The sequence below is a fragment of the Nycticebus coucang genome, chromosome 10 (assembly GCF_027406575.1).
Source record: "Nycticebus coucang isolate mNycCou1 chromosome 10, mNycCou1.pri, whole genome shotgun sequence".
In the NCBI taxonomy this organism is placed as follows: Eukaryota; Metazoa; Chordata; class Mammalia; order Primates; family Lorisidae; genus Nycticebus; species Nycticebus coucang.
Genome location: NC_069789.1, coordinates 85,513,340 through 85,534,999, shown reverse-complemented (window position 1 = coordinate 85,534,999; position 21,660 = coordinate 85,513,340). Strand labels below are relative to the sequence as shown.

Sequence of the window (21,660 nt, the reverse complement as noted above, 5' to 3'; positions counted from 1 at the left end):
AGTCCTTGGGTGATTGGTCCAGTTCAAGAGGTCCAAATCAATTGTCTCAGTCAGCACCTGTCTCAGGTGGGAAAGTTTAAAAGGTCTCTGGCAACTAGATTGCAGGGGTCTGATGGCAACTCAAATATGACTCACTCTGGTGCTCCGTGAGGTCAGGAGGACCCACCCAGCAAATAGATCAGTTTGGGAAGGTTGATGCCTCCTTCCTCACCTTGCACCTCTGTCACACCCAGTCCCTGATAACCCCACAGGGCTGTGACTCAGTTTCTTCCAATGAGCATATACTCCAGGAGTTTGCACCTGCCTGAATCACAGGGAAACTATGTCTCGTCAGCCAGGCCGCTGCTCTCTGCCACTATCCAGCAGGGGGAGATGAGGCCTGACAACCTTGGGTGCTTAATGGAGGGTGGGGCTGTTCACTCAGTTCCAGCCCCGCCCCTGATTGATGTGACTGACAGAACAGAACAACTTCGCAGAATTTGTTTCTGTCTCTGCTATATTCCCCCTGCAGAAGAGAGGCTGTTAGAGTTCACAGAACCTGCACCTCAGGCCCTGTCTGTGGCGCTGTCCAGTTTCACTGCCATTTGTATTCCAGCGGCCCACGGTTAACTGTCAGTTCCAGTCTCTGCCCGCCCTCCTTTGCCTGGGCTAATGATCCCCTGAGGGCCATGTGCATCTTAGGCTCAGTAAAGTGATTCTCTGGGTCAGCCCTGTCCTGGGAATCTGCTGGTTCAGTGCTCCGGCCTCAGGCAAACCCTTTCCTCACAGGGCCTGCATTTCCATCCCAGATCTGTTCTGCCAGGGGCTGCCACCAGAGAAGAAGCCCGGCCTCCTCTGGTTGCCCAGAGAGACATGGGGTGTGACTTCAGAATATCCAGGGGTGAGCCCTATTGTTGTCAAAAATGGCTGCTGCTCTGTGCCTTGGGGTACTGCTGCTCCTGTGTGGTTCCCTCTCAGCCGACCATCCTCTCCTCACTCCCCTGCCACAGAATCAGCACTGACCAGCAAAAGTCCATGCTCTGTCACACCTCTCAGGAAAATACCCAAGAATCTGGACTCCTGGGGGACAGACTTCCAGACCTCAGAGTGAGAGTGGAGGGGAGTGCTGGGATCTCAGAATTGCAGGTAGAGAAGATATACAGTTTTATGCCTGGCATGAGAGTGCCATGGCACCTTAGTAGGGGAAATAGGTCCAATTTTTACAGGTCTATCCTGTGAGATATAATGGGAGGACTTTTGTTCTCTGCTCATTTGTTATGGAGTACTCTGAGCCCTTCTCATGGGGGAAGGGACTCCTGTTCACTTGGTGATGGATTTTGTACCTTTTGTTTGTATCCTTGGGGTTGTAGCTCACTTCAGCAGGGTTGATGTGCGTTCTTCAACCTTCTCTCTTGGCGCAGCTCTAATCCACCAGGTTACTTGCTAAATTTCTGTCCTTTAACTCTCCTGGACGGGAGCCTCTGTGGAAAGCTGGCTTCAGTCAGCCATCTTGCCTCCCTCAAAAACTGGTCCTCCATTTTTTTTTTTTTTAAATCCAAGGCTTACTTAGAGGTAGCATGGGAGAGGAAAATAAAGAGGAGAGAAAGAGAATAAGTGTGCGGAGAAAGAAGGAGAGAACAGGAGGAAAAAGGATGAAGAGGGAGAAGGCACTTGAAAAAGCAGTTGGGAGAGAAGAGAAAACTGTTCTCTTAGAAGTGTGATTTTCTTTTTTTTTTTTCTTTATCCCATGCTTAAAATAAGTTTTATTTCCACTTTAAAAGAAGTTACAGAAAGAAGAAAGGGAAAAAAACAAGCAAGTGGAGGAGGTGATGAATCTGGAAGACTAACATGACTGCATGCTTTATTAATGCTTTTGAAATGCTCCTGGGCGGGAGAATTTCTCTCTGTGGTTTTTATCCATCTCCATGTCCCGAAACACTTGGAGACTCCTCAGACTGGGATAGACGGTGGCAGCAACCCATGGGGGAACTGGGGCAATCTGCTCTGGGCTGCAGAGGACCACTCAATAGTTTTTTTTTTTTTATTGTTGGGGATTCATTGAGGGTACAATAAGCCAGATTACACTGATTGCAATTGTTAGGTAAAGTCCCTCTTGCAATCATGTCTTGCCCCCATAAAGTGTGACACACACCAAGGCCCCACCCCCCTCCCTCTGTCCCTCTTTCTGCTTTTCCTCCCCCCCATAACCTTAATTGTCATTAATTGTCCTCATATCAAAATTGAGTACATAGGATTCATGCTTCTCCATTCTTGTGATGCTTTACTAAGAATAATGTCTTCCACTTCCATCCAGGTTAATACGAAGGATGTAAAGTCTCCATTTTTTTTAATGGCTGAATAGTATTCCATGGTATACATATACCACAGCTTGTTAATCCATTCCTGGGTTGGTGGGCATTTAGGCTGGGAAGTGTGATTTTCAACCTGTGTGCTGTGGCACACTAGTATGCCATAGGAGCATCTTAGGTATGCTTTAAAATTTTTAAGGGAATTATTTATTAAATTATTTCTGAAAGAAGTTCCAAGTGCAGTAAGTACATTCTCTTTTTACTCTTTTTTTTTTTTTTAATCAACATAATATAAATGTGCTATGGAAGTTTGGCTATAGGTTCAAGGGTGCCATGAGATAAAAGAGGTTGAAAAACAGTCTTAAAATATCTTCTTTGATGTCAAGGGTGATACTGCAGGTAGAGGACTGAGGGCATAATTGCATATGAACTCCAATGATGAGTATTGCTGCAACTAGCTGTGTAAACATGAAGCGTGAGCATCTTGGAGAATGGAAACACTATGTCTCATTAGGTTTATTCAAATACAGGGCACTCTTGATGTTATTGCAGCAGACCTGTTCTTAAGTCACTTTAGCCTTATGTTGATGCAATGATGATGCACACATGAAAGAAATATTTAGAAAATAACCTTATAAAATGAAAGATAAAGAAAAAAAGATAGTGTTAGAGAATAAGGATTTTGACCGGAAGTGGTAGAAAGGATAAACACAGGAGGTGAGGTCTGGCTCTATTTTAGATATGAAAGTCGACACTCTCAGTTAGGATGAGGTTGGGCATGGCATGCTTAACATCAACATGTCTGAGTACACTGAGAGAAACCTAGATTTAGAAACTGCCCTGTGCAGTGGTCACCAGAAAGGCAGACTGAGTTGCCCATTAGCTAGAACCAGAGAGTGTTTTGTCAGATACCCTGTGATTGTCTTCTGCTCATAGATCCATGTATGTAGATGTCTATGGCACATTGTTGGGGGTTAGGAATAGGGCATAGTCCTTAGAATATGATCTGGGAAGAGAAAGGCAGGACTGTTCTTCCAGAGGGCCTGCTCTACCCAGAAGACTATTGATAGAGGTAGGACTCAAGTGTGGTGAGTGAATCAAGTCCTGGGACTTGAGATCAGATCTGAGACAGAAGGGCAGGGCTGCCTAGCAGCACAGGTGGAAGGTGCCTCTGGACCCCACAGGGTTGATCCACAGCTTGTGATAGTCTCTGTCCCAGGGCCTAGAGGGGAGGCTGAGCCTGACCCCAATAATTTTGAGGAATAAAGACAGGAGGTGGGTAGCTGGAATGAATTGGGATTCCCAAGCTAGACAGAAGTTGGGGAACTTAAAAGGTGTTTAGCCATTTTTTTTGTTTGTTTGTTTCTGGAAGAAAAGCCCAATCAAGCAATGAACTCTCTCTAAAATACCCACTTTGGTGTTCTCATGGAGATTTGCAGAGAATGAGAGTGGGGTATAGTCCTACAGTGCCTGAGACATTCTGAATGAACTTCATGGTGGTTCAGAGGACTTGTCTTGGTTTCACTGGTTGTGGCTTACTTAAGAGCAGTGGCTGTGGAATCAGAAGCAGCCTACACAACTATCAGTCACTAAATTCTTACAATGTGGCCAACACTTAAAAAAGCCCAAGGCACTAGTGTTCTCATCCCCACTTTATAGTAAACAAAACTGAGTTCTAGGGGCAGTGACTGTGGCTCAAAGAAGTAGGGCACCAGCCCCATATGATGGAGGTGGCAGGTTCAAATCCAGCCTTGGCCAAAAGCAAAACAAAACAAACAAACAAAAAACTCTGCAAAACTGAGTTCTAGGAGGTCAGATTGTTGTTCAAGTCCCTAAAGCTGGAGTGAGCAGGGTGAGGAGTCAGAGTCAGATAGATCTCTTGGCCTCTACACCAGTGATTTTCAACCATGGTGCTGTGGCACACTAGTGTGCCATGAGAGTATCTCAGGTGTGCTGTGAAAAATTTTAAATATCCTTAATGAAATTATTTCTGAAAGAAGTTCAAAGCACAGTAAGTATATTCTTTCTTTACTTTTTTTTTTTTGATCAACATAATTTCCATATGCCGTGAAAGTTTACCTATAGGCTCAGTGTGCTGTGAGATTTAAAAAAGTATTGAAAAACACTATTCTAAACCCTGTGCACTTTCTGCCTACACCAATGGCTCTCAACCTGGGAAGTTATTAAAAAATACTGGTGCTGACTGAGGGCGGTGGCTCATGTCTATAATCCTACTACTCTAGGAGACCGAGGCAGGTGAATTTCTTGAGCTCAGGAGTTCAAGACCAGCCTAAGCAAGGTGAGACCTTATCTCTACTAAAAATAGAAAAACTAGCCCTGTATTGTGGCAGGTGCCTGTAGTCCCAAACATGTGAGAGGCTGAGACAAGAGGATTACTTGAGCCCAGGAGATTGAGGTTGCTGTGAGTTATGATGATGCCATAGCACTCAACCCCAGGGCAATGGAGTAAGACTCTGTCTTTAAACAAACAACCCCCCAAACTGATGCATAAACTCCATCCTCAAATATGTTGATTCAAATTCATCTGGGTTAGTATTTGTACCTCTGTATTTTTTAACTCCTCCACGTGATTTTAATATGTACCCAAGGGTGAGAATCCTGCCCCTCTCTCATGTCATTTTGTTCACCTTGATGTCCCTGGCCCCTAGTATTGCATTCATCTGTGATAGGGGTTAAAGAAATGCTTACTGATTAACTTAGAGGGTGCTTGCAGCAAGAGCAAAGAGCAGTGACTTTATGACACTATAACACAGATGTTATAAAGTGTCTCCTTAGAGCAGAGGTCCTCAAACTTTTTAAACAGGGGGCCAGTTCACTGTCCCTCAGACCATTGGAGGGCCGGACTATAGTTTAAAAAAAAAACAAACTATGAACAAATTCCTATGCACACTGCACATATCTTATTTTGAAGTAAAAAAACAAAACAAGAACAAATACAATCACACCGCCTCATGTGGCCCATGGGCCGCAGTTTGAGGACCCCTGCCTTAGAGGCTGAAATGGAATATTTGGTGCTTATCAGAATTGGAGAGCTGCTCTTCATTCTACACTCAGAGACCTTTTAAAAACCTTCCTTGCAGGTGGTGTTGTCCTCAACCCAGCCTATTATGGCATGCCTGGCCACACCAACATCATGATCCATGAGGTGGGGCATGTCCTGGGACTCTACCATGTCTTCAAAGGTGTCAGTGAAAGAGAATCCTGCGATGACCCCTGCAGGGAGACCGTGCCATCCATGGAAACGGGAGACCTCTGTGCCGACACTCCACCCACTCCCAAGAGTAAGCTGTGCCGGGACCCAGAGCCCACCAATGACACCTGTGGCTTCACCCACTTCCCAGGGGCTCCATTCAGTAACTACATGAGCTACACAGGTATCGCACCAGTCATAATGTTTTTGTTTTATATTAAGAATACACGGGGACCCTTTGGAGGAGGGGGTGGGGCAGGTAGAGGCATGGGAACTGGAGTAAATATCAAGAGAGTTGAAGTCTATTTATTATGGGATATTCTTTTTTTCATGTCTTTGAAGAATATGAATAAATACCAGAATATTAAAAGGCCTTGTTGGCAGAATTCTCCTCTACTAAAGATCTAAAAAAATACACTTCTATCTTTCATAGTAAAAAAGGGGGAAACCAAAAGACCTCTTAAGATCTCTTTGACTTCTATAATGTGGTTACACCCACATTCTTAGGCTTTTACTCTGAAGGACAGTCCAATAGTAATGGGGGAAAGAGGTTTCTGGGTCAAAGTGACTCTTTGTATTGTCTTTGCAGTGCTCAACAGGTGGTTTGATTAATTTAAGTTCAGGATTATTTTTTATTTTATGTTGTTTTGAAAAAGTTAGATTCTCTTCATCCATCATTAGCCAAGCACTGATTCGTAGCCTGCCTGTCCCTTAGTCTTCAATGGTACCATCTCTTTTTACAAATAATACCTTCCTGGACCTGGGAACAACTGTATTTTCTGGTATCTGGTGCTGACTGAGGGCGATCCTTCCTGAGATCAGCTTCTGTCTTATCCTTCTTTTCCTGTCTCTCAGACTTTCCTCATTTCTGGCAAAACATAATACTAACCAGTCTCCTGATGATGGACTTAAATTTTTCCCTAAAATTAAGGACTGATTTGTTTTGATGACCTACTCCAGTGTGGAAGGAGGATAATGTTTCTATAAGTTTCAGGGATTTTCTGGCAATAAGTTCTTCTAGAACTATCCCAAAGAAATGAAACCCCCATATATTGCTCATTTTGTTGAAGGGAAGAAAGAGTGATGAGCTGGTTGTCTGTCAACCTATCAAGATGCTTCTAGTTGGGTTCATTGTAGTAAATAATTCAGGAGCATCAAATTCATGAGCAGCAGTACCTCTGCCTCCCCCAGCAAGGATGGTGGCCCTTTCCAGGGAAGAAAGACCAGAGATGAGATGTAAAGGGCAGAGCTCTATAGGTCCCAACTCTGGGGTGAGAAGAGGGAACATTGAAGAAGCAGGATGGGGTAGTATCTGATTGTTGTGTTTTCATTGGAAAAGTCCCTGAAGGAGGTAAAATAACTCCCATTCCAACCCTATGAAAAATGTACTTAATAGGGAGACTATGCCACTTCTGACACTAAGGCTGGCACCACCATTCCCAGCCCTGCTGTCTGCTTGGCATTTTGGCTCTTTCTCCTTCAGCCTCTCCACTGAATCCTCACTAACCTTTGCCAATGTGACTGGGTAATAAAGCAGGTGTCTGCTACTCCACACATGTTCACAAGTGAAGAGGCCATGTGCTGAAACACTGCCATCTTGTGGTTTGCTGAGTAAGCAACTATTAGCCCAGAGCAACCTTGTACCCCAGGGCATGAGTCTCACCTGAACCAGCCCAACATTAAGGTAGTGGCCTTGCTTTAGAGATATGCAAGTGCTATGTCTCTGCCTTCTCTTACCCAATTCCAGCTTAGCAACTTTCTGGAACAGAATGTATTTATTCATTCATTCAACAAGTATTCAATGAGCCTAATAAGTGCAAGGAGTTGGTTTAGGGGCTGGTAACTCAGCCATGAACAAGGTGGAAGTTATCCCTGCCTTGGTGCACACCGCAGGTTAAAGCCTCCGTCTCTTGTGCTTCCTTTTTTGTCTCTGCAGATGATGACTGCACCGACAGCTTCACCCCTAACCAGGTGGCCCGAATGCATTGCTATTTGGACCTTGTCTATCAGCAATGGAGTCAAAGCAGGAAGCCCACCCCCATCCCCATCCCTCCCATGGTCATCAGGCAGACCCACAGGTCCCTCACCATCCACTGGCTGCCTCCTATCAGTGGAGTTGTGTATGACAGGTGAGAGAGGTGCTCACCTGGGGCAGGTTGGTATATTTTCGGTGTGGCTTTTCATATGAATAAGGGGAAGACCAGGAAGTGAGGGCAACCCCAGTTTGTAACACTGCTGCCCAGGGCTGCTTCCTTCAGCCTGCTCCGGTCACATCTCCTTACTCATTGCTCTCCTGTAAGCTGATGGTTCATCAGATGTGCTCTCTCCTCCTTAGGAAGGGGACTGACTGAGATAAAGGTGATCTGGCAGAACTAAGAGGGCATTTGCCACTGATCCCATCAGCCACTCCTCTGTGGTGTGAGGGTGGAGGCATGGCTTGCACAGTGGTGTTGGGGAAAGGGAGGCCTCCCCCAGGCAGCTCTGGGTGGGTGAGTTGTGTGTACATGCTGCCATAAGCTGGCATCAGAAGCTGACTGACTTTTACAGGTGTTTCCAATGCCTCCTGTGCCTTCCTCTCCTATGACTGCTGTCTTAGTGAGTTGCCATGATCTGTTCATTTTTCCATCTTCCCTACTCAACTGGCACCTACAGGCAGGGACAGGACTGTATTTTGTCTCTTGGTCTCTTGCTCTGCCTCAATAGACACCGAATATGTCTTTTTATGGAAGAAAAACATTACAAGTGAAGCTCACTTTTATTCCTCCTTTGCATATTGGTATGAATGAACTTCAGGGGAATTTTTGTAAAAAGCAGATAAAGGTAGGAAAGAATGACATCTGACAATTGGTGAGGTGGGATGGGATGGGGGAATGTGGTTTAACTGAGAAGGATCACAACTCCGTCTGTGGCCTGTGCCGACTGGTCTCTTTCTAAACCTATTACCCGGTCCTAAAGGATGAGAGTGGCTGCCTGTTTAGCCTAGCCCATGTGTAGCACTGTGCCGGATATTGCACCTGCACCTGTCATGTTTAGTCCTCGCAGTAAGCTCCTGCCATAGAAGTGAGCATAGGAGTCTGAGGCATCAGGAAACATATGGTGGCCAGCCCAATGCCCCACAACTAAACAGATGAATTCTGTTGGAATGCAGAAATGAGGAACAGGGACTAGGTGGTTTCTTTGAATTTAGAGCTTTCCTCTTTAGCAGACAGATCACTCCCCTTCTTGAGGCCACACTTCCCCTCTGGATGTCAGGCCCCAGCTTAGGAGCTGGATGTCCCTGGAACATGTTTCCATTACCTTCAACTTTGCTAGGAAGGGGAGACAGGAATAGGAAGAAGCTGGTGAATCCTCTTTCAAAGTGGCATCCCAGCCTCCCGAGATCTTAACACCTGTCCCATCCCTCCATACATACTCACCACATGACCTCACTGAGACCTCACAGACCTGCCAAGTATTTTCCTTGTCATCAGCTCTGACAGGCTCCATCTGTGAGTCAACGCACATCTCTGTGACGTATGTAACAGTCATCTTCCTCTGAGTGTGACCTGTGGTCGGACTGGCTGCACAGTAAGTCCTCCGTGGGTATGTGCAAACCAGAGTTTTATATCAGTTTATGTAACATGTGTAAACAATTTAATCTTTGAATTCTCTCTCTGGTACAAACGTTACGATAAAACAGACATCAGGACTGGCTTACGGGGAGTCTGTTGGCAGAAAAGGCTGCAATTTGCTTTCTTTCCTCAGCTAGGTAGGCTACAGTTTTGAGGCCTCCCAATACGTGTGTCAGGGGACTCACGTCACATGCCCAGTGATTTGTGTCATGCTTGGAGTTATGTTTACTCCACCACAGTAGGTATTTGGAATCCTTATGTCAGTGAGGGGCCCCAGCTACGCACTCAGCAGCAGTCCCGGAAGGGCCAATTGCATCAAACAAATGTGGTTTGGGACTATGTCCACATTAGAAGTGAGTGCTGATTGGAGTCAAAGGTTAGATCTTAACTACACCTTTTAGTTGCCAAAGTGCTGAACATTAGATGGTGTTTGGGAACTTGCTCAAAGGAATTAAGGAACTTATGACCTTAGGCAATTTACTTAACCTCTCTGAGTCTGACATTTCTCATTTGTAAACATAAGGTTGTTACAAGGATGAGAGCTCATTTATGAAAAGCAGAGTGTGGTGGCATGATGCCAGGTGTGTGAAGTGCTTAGTGAATGGGAGTTGCTATCACCATTATTACCTTTAGTTTACAATAGTATTTTCCTGGCATCTGAGAAGGTATCACTCTTCTTCCCCCTTACTTTGGATGCCTCCATTTTCAGGTATGTCCTTCACAACTGGGCTTCTTAAAAGACTCTTAAGTATCAGAGACAAACCTCATCCATTGATTTCCCTTTGCTATTTAGCTATTATTGTCTCTGCCTCTTCCAGTTACCTCAAATATGGTACTTATAGAATTCTTCATAGACTATATTCATCATCTCATGGGCGTCCATAAAAAAAGCATCCACAGAGGGACAGCTGAACCCAGTCCCTGTGACACCTGCCAGGCCAGGGAGAAGAACTGAGCCGGATCTCCTCCCAAGAAAAGGAGGGAGAGAATGTGAGCAGAGCCCTGAGTCAGGAGCCGGCAGGGGCAGTGGGTGCTTAGCTGAGGGAGTGCTGGCCATGAAGAGGAGCAGGCTAAGTGTGACAGCAAATTTTGCACTTGAATGGCTTTTGAGGGGTGAGTAGGAGTTTGCTTAACAGAGAAGCCTGGAAAGGCTCTGGCAGCAGAGAGAACAGCATGCCTTGCAGAGCTTTGCAGAGGGCATAATGTATTTATAGAATGGTGATATGTTTGTTGTGCTGGAAATATAAAATCCATGAAGGAACTGAAGTAGGTAAGACTAGAGCTAGCTTGTGAAGGACCTTGGTCATGGTAAAGAACTCAGATATATACCCACAGGTGATGAAGGGCCGAGGGACATTCCATTACATCTCACATGACTTTTATTTTATGTATGTGATTGGAAGTAGGAAATATAAAACACTAATAACACATATAGGTAACAAGTTTATTCTGAAAATGATTGTTTTAGTGGGGGACATGCAAGGGAACTTTGAATGACTTATTGAGAGTCAGTGTAGAAAGGAGGTCTATGTTGAAAGATTCCGGTTGTACTTGTTTGGGGTTTAATGTTCCTGGGATGAAAGCTGCTCTCTCTCATCTCTACAGGCCTCCTTTATGACTTAGTTAAATTCTTCTGCTTCATGACCTTGAGATTTTCATGTCACTATGAATTTTGCAAGGATGAGGTATACACAAGAAGCAAATGGGTTGAGAAATGGTTGTTGTGTTCCTAGTCACCCTCTAGGGCCTTTCTAGTGTCACCACTCCCCCAAAAGGTCTTGCTGATTTCCTTATCCCAGTGCACCTGACGTATTCTCCCCCATCTCCGCCCCGTCTTCTTCCCAGGGCCCCGGGCAGTGTGTGTGGTGCCTGCACTGAAGATGGGATGTTCCGGCAGTATGTGCACACGGCTTCCTCCCGGCGGGTGTGTGACTCCTCCGGTTACTGGACTCCAGAGGAGGCTGTGGGTAAAGTACCATGGCTTTTTGATTTGTATTTTGGTGGGCACTGGGGATGGGAGTGGAGGTGAAGGGTGAGCAGTGGCAAGGTGAGAAAAAGGCAGTGAGAGAGAGAGAGGATGTGTGTGTTTCTGGTTTGCTAGATATCTATCTCCAGAGGTCCTAGGAAGTCAGTCTGCCTGGTGGCCCTGTGCACTGAATATCCCTAATGTGCCTGCTGGTGGGGGCCCGTGGCTGTGATGGAGCAGGGATCCAACATATAGAACAGAGGGATGGAGACGTCCGCTGCACTCAGGGGGCAACTTCAGGGCGAGATAGCTGCGGGGTGCAGTGCTGCATGTGCCCACCCGCCCTGGCCACGTGGCAGTGTAAACTGATCTCTGATCCCTCTGTATCAGGAATGTAATAGAGAACGCATTGCAGGGAACACTCAGGCACTGGCCAGCACGGGGGTGGGAGTGGGTCTAGGTGTTCCACACCAATCGTTCCGTCTCCGCTGTTTTATGAGTCTGTTAATCCCTGGTACTGCTTGTGCTTTGGATATGATCTAAGTTAGGCTCTTGCAGGGGAAAAACATTTTTCACTATCTCTTTTTCTGTTTCTCCCCTAACTTCTCAAACAGCCATGTACTCACTTACATATAGACATTAGTGCCTCTAAGGCAAATTGCAGCATGAATTTTTTCCTGGTTTGAGTCCTGAAAATGCTGTTGACAGGACATTTTGCACCTACTGATGAATGGTTGGAGTTCTTCATTATCATCATCTTTATTGTTTACCTAATCATCTTTTTTACCTCTTAGATTTATTAAGATCCTGAAAACTATGTAGTAAGATGTGTGGGTGAAGTCCTTTATGAATTAAGTTGCAGTCTTGACTGTGACAAGAAACTAAGGATGATATTGACCTAAGAGTCTGCAGCATCTGTAGGCTGTCATCTTGGGTTCCCAGTTACTCAAGTGACAGGGCCTCAGGGAGAACTTTGGAAGGAGACAGTTGGCTCAATTGCTTGTGTCTGACTTTTTTTTCAATGAGCACTTTCAGGGAAGAATGGAATGTGAATATCAAGTTTACTGCATGGGAGTCATTTAGAGATTGGCATTTCTTAAGAGGCTGTTTTTGTAGCAGTTTGTCCTGTGCTGCTGTTTTAATGCCTGCTTCATTCCCCAGCCCCGTACTTTTCTCTTTTTAATTCTTGGAAAGATTCTAAGTTATCTGGTAGAGTAAAAGGGATTGGAAGTTCTGGGTTCTAATTCTTGTATTGTGTCTTGAAGCCAAACAAATCAACCTTTAGCGACCCCACTTTAGGCTTCAATATGAGGTCTTAATAAAAGGTTTCTGACTGGAGGTGCTGCTAGTGTATTGGCTTCCTTATATTTGGGGGTCAGTATGGGATAGTATGGGCAGTTTTTAGGACTACTAACATTGGGCTTCAGAAGCATTAATTTATCGTGAATTATTAATAAATTAAGCACATATAATTAATAAGAAATAATGGTCTTCCCTTGCTTTGGAGGAGTGAAGAAACAGGTCATATTTAAAATATTCACAATTCACATTTGGATCCCTGTTACAGAGTAGGCACAAACACATGGATTTACAGCTATGGTCAAATGTATTCAATGACACTTCTGGACCACCAACTACTTTCTAAATGTTATGAGGACTAGGAAATTGAAACAGACATATTCCTTGTTTAATTTTCACCTTCTTGGTAAGAACTTTTTGGCTCCACAATCTAAAATAGCTCCTGGCTCCACTCAATAATTCTCCATTTCCTTATATTCTTTCATTTTTTCACAGATGTTATTACTACTTAATATTATACTTTATATCCGTCTGTCTGTTTATTGTTGCCTCTACCACCCTATTGGGAGATCTATGAAGATAAGACCTTTACCTCTCTTGTTCATCCATTACCTTCAATTCTCCGATACCTAGTTTAGTGGCAGGTGTGAAAGAGGCACACTATCATTTGTTGAATTAATGAATATGTCAATCAACTCACAATGGAGGCAAGCCCTATTAAAGACCACAGTAAACACACACACACACACACACACACAAATACACATTTAAACTTGTTTCTTCTGGGATTTGAAACATTCTTTATTTTCCAAATTCTGAAGGGCTAAAATAACTACTTTGGCAAACACAGTTACTTGGTTTCTTTGGAACATTATCTAGATTAACACTAACCTAGAAAGGCAGTCATTAAATATTAGTACTTATTTTATAAGCCAGGAAACTGGGGTATAGGAAGACATACCACATGTGCACAGCTAATTACCATGCCCATGGAGAGCCCGATTCTGTGGATTCCTAATTCAACATCTGCTCTTTTGCTATGTAAGAGAAAATGATTTTTATAGATTATTTCCACAGAACTGACTTTCATAGATTTGTGAACTTTGAGTTTTCATCAATACATTCTGACTTGGCTGATGAATCTCCATTCCCCGCTCCCCACCAACACTCAGTAATATGTGTTTATGTGTCCTGCCTGCAGTCTCCTGCACGCAGCTCCCTACCTCCTCACACACACCTGAACTGAAAGGGGAATTCCGTGTATGCCTTAAAGATCTGGCTAATAGTTGAAAGGACTGCCAAGGTGGGATCTTAGAATGGAAGAACTTTTGTGAAGAGCACTACAAAGATCGTAGTGACAAACTGAAATTAACATGGGGCTTCAAAAACATTAATTCATCATAAATTATTAACAAACTAAGCATATATAATTCTCTTTTGCTCAAGGATTCTTTAAGGCCATGGCTTAACTGCCCTGCACCAACCTCATGTTTCTGCTTAGGATCTGGATTGCTTCATTCTCAGTATTTTGCCGGATTCCTTTTGTTACAGGCACCACGTAGAGGGATGGGGTGATGAAAACATAATACTCTTATTTTTACACCTTTATCCTTGCTAGTACTTCAGAGCTAACTTCCTAAGATGGCCAACTTCTATAGGAATTCTAAATTCTCTCCTTCTGCATCCTTCTCTCTGGCTGCTGATAACAGGGCTACTCATGTTCGGAGTTTTAGTGGTGGTTCCTGATGGGTCTTTCTGCTCATTTCTCCCAGGGCCTCCTGATGTGGATCAGCCCTGTGAGCCAAGCTTGCAGGCCTGGAGTCCTGAGCTCCACCTGTACCATATGAACATGACAGTCCCCTGCCCTACAGAAGGCTGTAGCCTGGAGTTGCTCTTCCAACACCCAGTCCAAGCGGACACCCTCACCCTGTGGGTCACTTACCTCTCCATGGACTCCTCCCAGGCACTCTTTGACACGGAGATCTTGCTGGAAGACAAGAAGTCTGTGCACCTGGGCCCCTTAGACACTTTCTGTGACACCCCACTCACTATCAAACTGCATGTGGATGGGAAGGTCTCTGGGGTGAAAGTCTACACCTTTGATGAGCGGATGGAGATTGATGCGGCTCTCCTGACTTCTCAGCCCCACAGTCCCTTGTGCTCTGGATGCAGGCCTGTGCGGTACCAGGTTCTCCGAGAGCCCCCCTTTGCCAGTGGCTCATCCGTGGTGGTGACACACCCTCACAGGAAGTTCACAGACATGTGAGTAGGGTAGCATGGGCTTCTTAAACTGTGGGGCTTCCTGGGGCTTTGGGGGGTGAGTTTATTTGCCTCCACTGTTTTACATTCAGGTATGTCCTTAGTTGCAGAGAGTTTCAAATAATAGAGGAAATTTTATCTAAAGTGGTACATGGAGAAAAATATTTTCCAGAAAGGGCCAAGCAGGTTTCTGATCACTGATACCATTATTATGACTAGGAAAGAAGAAGATATTGTATGAGATGCTTTGGTTAGAATGGATATAACAGCCATAAATAAGTTGATGAGAATCACATATTCCTAGGGTGATAATTTATAATAATTTTTGATTTCTTGCTATATAGCTTTCTGATTATCTGCCACAGGTGCTGTAACATTAAATACCTGTAATCAACTCTTATAGCTAAGCAAAAAAGCCAAGGGCCCTGCAGATACTACACTTGGTTTCACAATTCATTTATGATGTGCGTTTCATTCTTTTCCCTTTTTCTCATTTATCCCTTCATATATCATCTTTCCTTCTCTTCTAACTCTCCTTTTTCTCTTATGTCTGGTCTTTCTATATTTAGTGAGCTTTACTATGTTCCTGGCACTGTGTGCTCAATGCCAGGGACACAGACTAAGATAAGGTCATTACCTACAAAGAATTCAATGTCTGAGTGGGAGCCTGGTATCTCTAAAGGCAAATTCTTTCCACCCTCGTAATTTTCCTCAGGCACAGTCCTGAGGTCCAAATTAGAGTAAAATAGAATTCTATTAGAAATGTTATACCTGTTAATTTTTGTTGCGTAAGAAATCATTGCAAAATGTAGTATGTTGAAACAAGAAACATAATTTTTCATCATTCTATGGGTGTTCTTGTCAAGACTGACTGGGCCATCTGGAGATAGATAGCCTGGGATGACCTCACATACACGTTGGTGGCCTTAGCTGAGATAGCTGGTGTGGCCGGCAAGATGAGGACCTTCTTTGTGGTCTTTTAAGGCCTGGCTTGGTGGTAGGAGAGTTTCCAGCAGCAGAAGGGACAGGCTGAAATTGCTTGCACTTTTCAAGACTCTGCTTTATGTTACTCACGGTAATGTTCCAGTAGCCAAGGCAAGTCACATGGCCAATTCCAGCATCAAGGGGCAGCAAAATAAACTCTCCTTTAGATGGGACAGACAGAAAAGTCACATGGTGGAGGAGTGCATCTGGGATGGGATAGTTGTTTGCAGGTTACCACGGCTACAAAACAGTTGAGAAAAATGTCCACCTTGAGCTTTATTACATTTTACTCCCATATTTTCTTTCTTAGTTAGAACTGGAAGACAGTGAAATGGCTAAATAACTAATGCAGATGGGAGGATAGATCATGGGGTAGATTTAAAAAGGAAAAAGAAATTATTTGTGAACTTTTTAAATAAGGCAGTTACAATGACATTTATTATATAACTTGCTATCCACACACATGCACAAACAACCACATTTAAGACCAATGACACCCCATTTTATAGATGAGAAAACTGAACCTTAACCTTAATGTGGTTGAATAGCTAGTAAATGGTAGACTCAAGATTAAAATCTAGTTTTCCAACTGGGATCTCATTTTGGTCCTTTTTCTCTTTACAAACCCAGATTGTTGAAGGTGTGAGCTACCTGCTGCCGAGCTTTTCCTTCAAGAAGACTAAACATATGCTGATGTTCCATTCTCTCTTTCTCCAGCCACAGGCCAGTGTAAGAATTATGCATGGCTGGACAAGAAGTCCAGCAGTAACCACCCTGTAAATGAAAACCTTCAGCATTGAATGGGTTATAAAATTGGTTTTGCTTTGAACTATCTAGCACTCTCATGAGCTCTGCAGCAGGTAGCTCACACCTTCAACAATCTGGGTTTGTAAAGAGAAAAAGGACCAACTCACACCTTCAACAATCTGGGTTTGTAAAGAGAAAAAGGACCAAAATGAGATCCCAGTTGGAAAACTGGATTTTAATCTTGAGTCTACCCTTTACTAGCTATTCAACCACGTTAAGGTTAAGGTTTAGTTTTCTCATCTTTAAACTTCCTTAAAAAAATAAATTGGAAATTTAAAAAACTAGTATTTAGGTATCTTTTCTACTAAAATACCAAAAAGCCAGTACAGAGTGTTTTTGAAACTCTGAGATGTTTTCTGTTTACTGGTCACTGCACTGGTATGGAAGTAGAAGCTTTGTGGTTGAGTTGAAATGTCTGCTAGAGAAGAGGGGGTCTTGGCAGCAGATTTATGGCAGCCACTCATGGAAGTCCCAACAGCCTTTTGATAGCCTGTCCTCCTAAGTAATATTCATCCCATTTTGACTCTGGTGGTAGTTTTCCAATTAGGGCAGACACTAGAAAAAATTGAGATGAGGGAAAAATTTGTCTTTGGACCTAGCAGCCTCCCGCATGAGCACTTTCCCCCTTCTTGTCTTGCCTCTCACACTCTGCACATAATGAGAAATTATGATTAACTCCTTACATCTCCAGCATCAACTGATACAACTCTATTTCCAGTGTACTACATGTATGCATTTTCATAGATTTGGAGGTGGAGAGTTATTTAATGCATTCTCTAAATAGCGATGGAAGGTTCTATTACTTTCTGCTATAAGGTAGTTACTCTTTCTTTCAGAATTCAGTCTCCTCAAGACAAGAGTTATCTTGAAAGAGAGGAAAACTGATCCATAGACCCAAAAAAGGCTTTGCTGAGTCCAAACTCTGAAGCTTGCGTGTCATTTTTTTTTTTTTTTTTGGTTACTTTGAAAGTAAAAGAGACTTGTTTTCAATAGTTGTTTTGTTTTAATATAGTGTAAAAAATACACTTGAAATCTCTTTCTCCTACTTTGACTAGGACTGTGAAATTCAGTGTTGATTTAGCAAGCATTTATTGCATATCCACTCTGTGAAATGTATAGGGAATACAGAAATAAAAATTATTGCAAAAATTTTGTTTCTCCGTAAGACTGTGTGCCTTGATCTTTGTTTCAGACAATACCACCCATGTTTAACATTTATGCTACCAGCAATATTTCTCTTAAACTCTCACAAATCATCTGTAGAGGACTCAGGGCACGTCTCATGGATGCAGTGATCGCAAGCCCACTGATTTTTACAGGGAGGTCACACCTGGACAGATGTATCGGTACCAAGTTCAAGTTGAAGCTGGAACAGAACTGGGGGAAGCTTCACCTCCTCTGAACCATATCCATGGAGCTCCTTTTTGTGGAGATGGGAAAGTGGCAGAGTGAGTATTGTGCAGAGTGGGGGGAATGTGTGAGCAAGGATCCTGTGTCCTGCTCTGATCAGAAGACTCAGCCTCTAGTTTGAGTTTGACTTTGAAAATACAAGGTATGAGGCACTGGTAATTCTAGTGTTGAAATTATAAAATGTAGAACTTGGTCATGATCTTGAGAGGTCACTGACATCTCTGCATAGCTATGGAGGGACCTTCTTTTATTTAGAGTTCTCCCCATGTATTGAGATATTGCAGTTTTTTTCTCTGGGAGTCCTCTTAAGGCCTCAGTGACTGGAGTTTATGCAGAAGAAGTTTACTCATCAAACAATGCTGAAAGAGAATAGAAATCCTTTGGACCAGTGGCCTATCCTCCTAACTAGCTGTGGGGTCTAAGGAAATTCAGTACATCTTTTTGAGCTTCAGTTGATCATTTCCAGTTGACTCCTGGAAAAGCTGATTATAATGTAATTTCCAGCTATCCTTTAAGCACTACCAAGGTAAAGATGAAATAACTCCTTTGATTTCTTAATATATCATGTTCATTTCCTATTACCCTTCTATGATATCATCCTATGGGACTAACTCATTCTGGTTTGCCTAGGACTTTCCTAATTTAGCATTAAAAGATTCTGAGTCCCTAGAAAACCAGGGCAGTTGGTCACCTATCTCTGGGACTCATCTCACCTCATTTGTTACTTATATAAAGCTGCTGGCAGCAGGCAGCTGGAAAACAAGGAACTATGATTTGCCCCAGATTCTGTACCTTAATAAGATGACCTATTATTAATTTCCTGGAGCTGGTAAAAATATATCTTGAAGCTCTAATGGAAATCAATTAGGTAGCCTTTCTTGGGATCCCATCCTTAATGATACCACTAAATATTGTTTATCTTCTGAATCTTCTCAGAGCCTTAAGTTTCCTTTTTATGGAAGTATAAATGCTAAAAATCTTCCCAGAGCTGTGGAAGCAGGTGAAATCAGTTTAATATCCAGACCTTGCTATTTGCTGTGCTCTGCTGCCACCTCCCCTTCCCTATCTCAAGTCAAATTTGGGCATCCCTCACATGTGCACAAAACAGTTCTGCATGCTGCCACTGTTGTTGTTTTCTCTGTTCTGGCTGCTTTATTCTATCCTGTGGTCCACCAGTGAAGATGTTAGGGGCTAGGTTACCACTGCTATCCTGACACAGAGCTCTTTGAACAGAATACTCTGTCTGATGTTATGGTGTCTGCTGAGACAGCTGTCTGAGGGTGGCTTCTTGGAGGTCCCACATGCCTGAAAGGTGTGGAACAAAAAGGAGGGAAGGGCTGTCTTCCTAACTTGGTCTTGTACATTCTCCTGGGACAGTATTACTTGGCTATTGGGTCTCACAAGGTTCCTTACCAAAAGGTTTTTTTAAGGAACCACAATATATAACGTGTCCATATATTGTATTCCCTGTGTTTCCTCTTTGCATAATTAATACTTCCATCCAATGGGAAGAAATCTCTGAATTCTAGCTCAGCTTAGCTGGAAGCACCCCAGTGAACATGAAACCAGAGAGAGCCAAATCAAAATGAATACCACACAGGGCCCCGAAATTGTGAGCAGTGTTCACTTAGAAGTTGATCATCTCAATCTGTGCTGTCCAATATGGGAGCCTCCAGCCACACATGGCTCTTGAGCCTTTGAAATGTGGCAAATACAAATAAGAAACTGGATATTTAATTTTAAGTAATTTAAATTTGGTTTAAAAACAAAACAATCAACTTGGTCATTGGAAAATTTTTTTAAGTACATTTGGAACAACATTTTTTCAACTGTAAATTTTATGAAATCTAAGTATAGATCAAGTATTTGAATCAAGATGTGTTGTAAGTGAAAAATACACACCAGATTTCAAAGGCTTAGTATGTACAAAAGAATGTGACACCCCTCATTAATGATTTTATACTGATTACAGATTGAAATAATAATGTTTTGGATATGTTGGGTTAGATGATAATTTCACCTATTGCCTTTTACTTTTTTAATGACTACTAGAAAATTAAAACTTATATATGTGGCTGTCATTATATTTCTATTGCACAGTACTGCACAAGATGATATAAATATGCTTATATAAATATACAGGGATTAATTATTTAGATTATCTTCAAAATGAATAAAATTGTTGACCTCCAAGATTAATATTGTACCTCATGTAGAAAAGCACAGATGTAGGTTAATTCTCTCTCCATAGATGGGAGAACTGAGGTACAAAGTATTTGGAGACTACTTTAATATATTACACAAAGGATTAGGTCTCCAGTGTAGTCTCCTTTATTGAACCACATTGTCTTTATGTAAATAAAGAATTTGAAGTTTCCTTTTATTCTTTCTGTACTTTCAGCTTACAACTTAAAATACTATTCTTACATTATTGTGTTCATAGTATACTCTTAATTCATTCTAAAATGTTCTCATATCTATTTAATCTTTAAATAAAATACTTAAGATATACTTTAAAGAATGGCTAGATCTATTAGTGATGTCCTGAATCTGAAAGCACTTTAGCATTCCCAAGTCCTTTATTTATGTTAACATGTGAAAAGTCAAGGAGAAAAAATGGTAACCTTATATATTTTGCAATAGCCAAATCTTGGTTCCTTCATAACATTAACCCGTGTCCATATATTGTATTTCCATAAAATTCCTAATGACTGCCTCACTATAAACTAATTCTCCAACCTCAATCCAAATGTAGTCATCAGTTGTATTAGCATTTGAGGGTTGAAACAAAGAGAATCATTTTTCTTCTCTCAACATTTGTTTCTTCCCTGCAATATATGTTAGCTGCCACCAGGTGGTAGTAGGGGGTAATAACTGAGATCTGAGCCCTAAAGATGTGGAGGACTGAGAGACATCCACATGGGGCTGCCTAAGTCTCTGGGCGTAGACAAGAGATACCATTTTGCACAATCTTGGCTTTTACAACAACTTCAGTTATATGGAATTAGACAGTAAAAACACAAAGAAATAGGTAAAATGAATAGAAAACAAAACCACACAATCAAGTTGTCTCACCAAATCAGCTATTTCTAAAACTCTGTTCATTATAAGGCCAGTTGGCCTTTTATAAGGTTAAGACCCTCTACCAGAAAATCTGGCAAGACCCTTATAGTTCTAGATGTTTCTGATATATGAGTCACTTGACTTCTGGGAATTCTCACAACCTACTGGACATGCCAATAAAACAATCACTGTTTAAATAACATCTACTTTACATATGTGTATGTTTGAATTTTGTTTTTTTATATAAGTGGTTCCTTAGCTCCTACTTTTCTCTAGCTTTCACTTTTTAATATAGAATGAGAAATTTTAAGAATTTAAAATGATGGTAGCTAAACAAGAAAAATAATTTCATGTATGTTTTATATGTATGTATATTTTTACCTTTTAGGAACCTGGGGGAAGAGTGTGATGATGGAGACCTCCTGAGTGGAGATGGCTGCTCTAGGGCATGTGAACTAGAGGAAGGCTTCAAATGTATCGGTGAGTTCCATAGTTCTTGCCTACAATTGTGTCTTACTTTTGGAGGTACCTCAGTGTATTATTCTTGTGAGCTCTTAATATCTTGAAACAACTAGCTTGGTGATACCAGTAACAATAACATTTGATGTGTTCATGGTGTCCCAGGCACTAAATGTTTCACAGATATTATCTCATTTAATCTTTGCAATAGTCATGAGGAAACTAAATTGAGGGAAAGAGCTTAAATAACTTGCTTTTGCTTATATAGTTAGAAGTAGTAAAGTCAGGATTTGAATTAAGGAA

At 42.3% G+C, this 21,660-nt stretch overlaps 1 protein-coding gene across 2 annotated transcripts in view; it reads left to right on the top strand.

Annotated features, from left to right (window-relative positions):
- PAPPA2 (pappalysin 2) overlaps positions 1 to 21,660 on the top strand; it is a 300,676-nt gene that overhangs the window by 139,933 nt on the left and 139,083 nt on the right. For both annotated transcript variants that reach the window (XM_053607820.1, XM_053607821.1), the window contains exons 4-9: positions 5,390 to 5,683; positions 7,436 to 7,628; positions 10,956 to 11,077; positions 14,148 to 14,637; positions 17,745 to 17,873; positions 21,287 to 21,378. In XM_053607820.1, the coding sequence (XP_053463795.1) occupies positions 5,390 to 5,683; positions 7,436 to 7,628; positions 10,956 to 11,077; positions 14,148 to 14,637; positions 17,745 to 17,873; positions 21,287 to 21,378 (1,320 nt within the window). The remainder of the gene's footprint in view (positions 1 to 5,389; positions 5,684 to 7,435; positions 7,629 to 10,955; positions 11,078 to 14,147; positions 14,638 to 17,744; positions 17,874 to 21,286; positions 21,379 to 21,660) is intronic.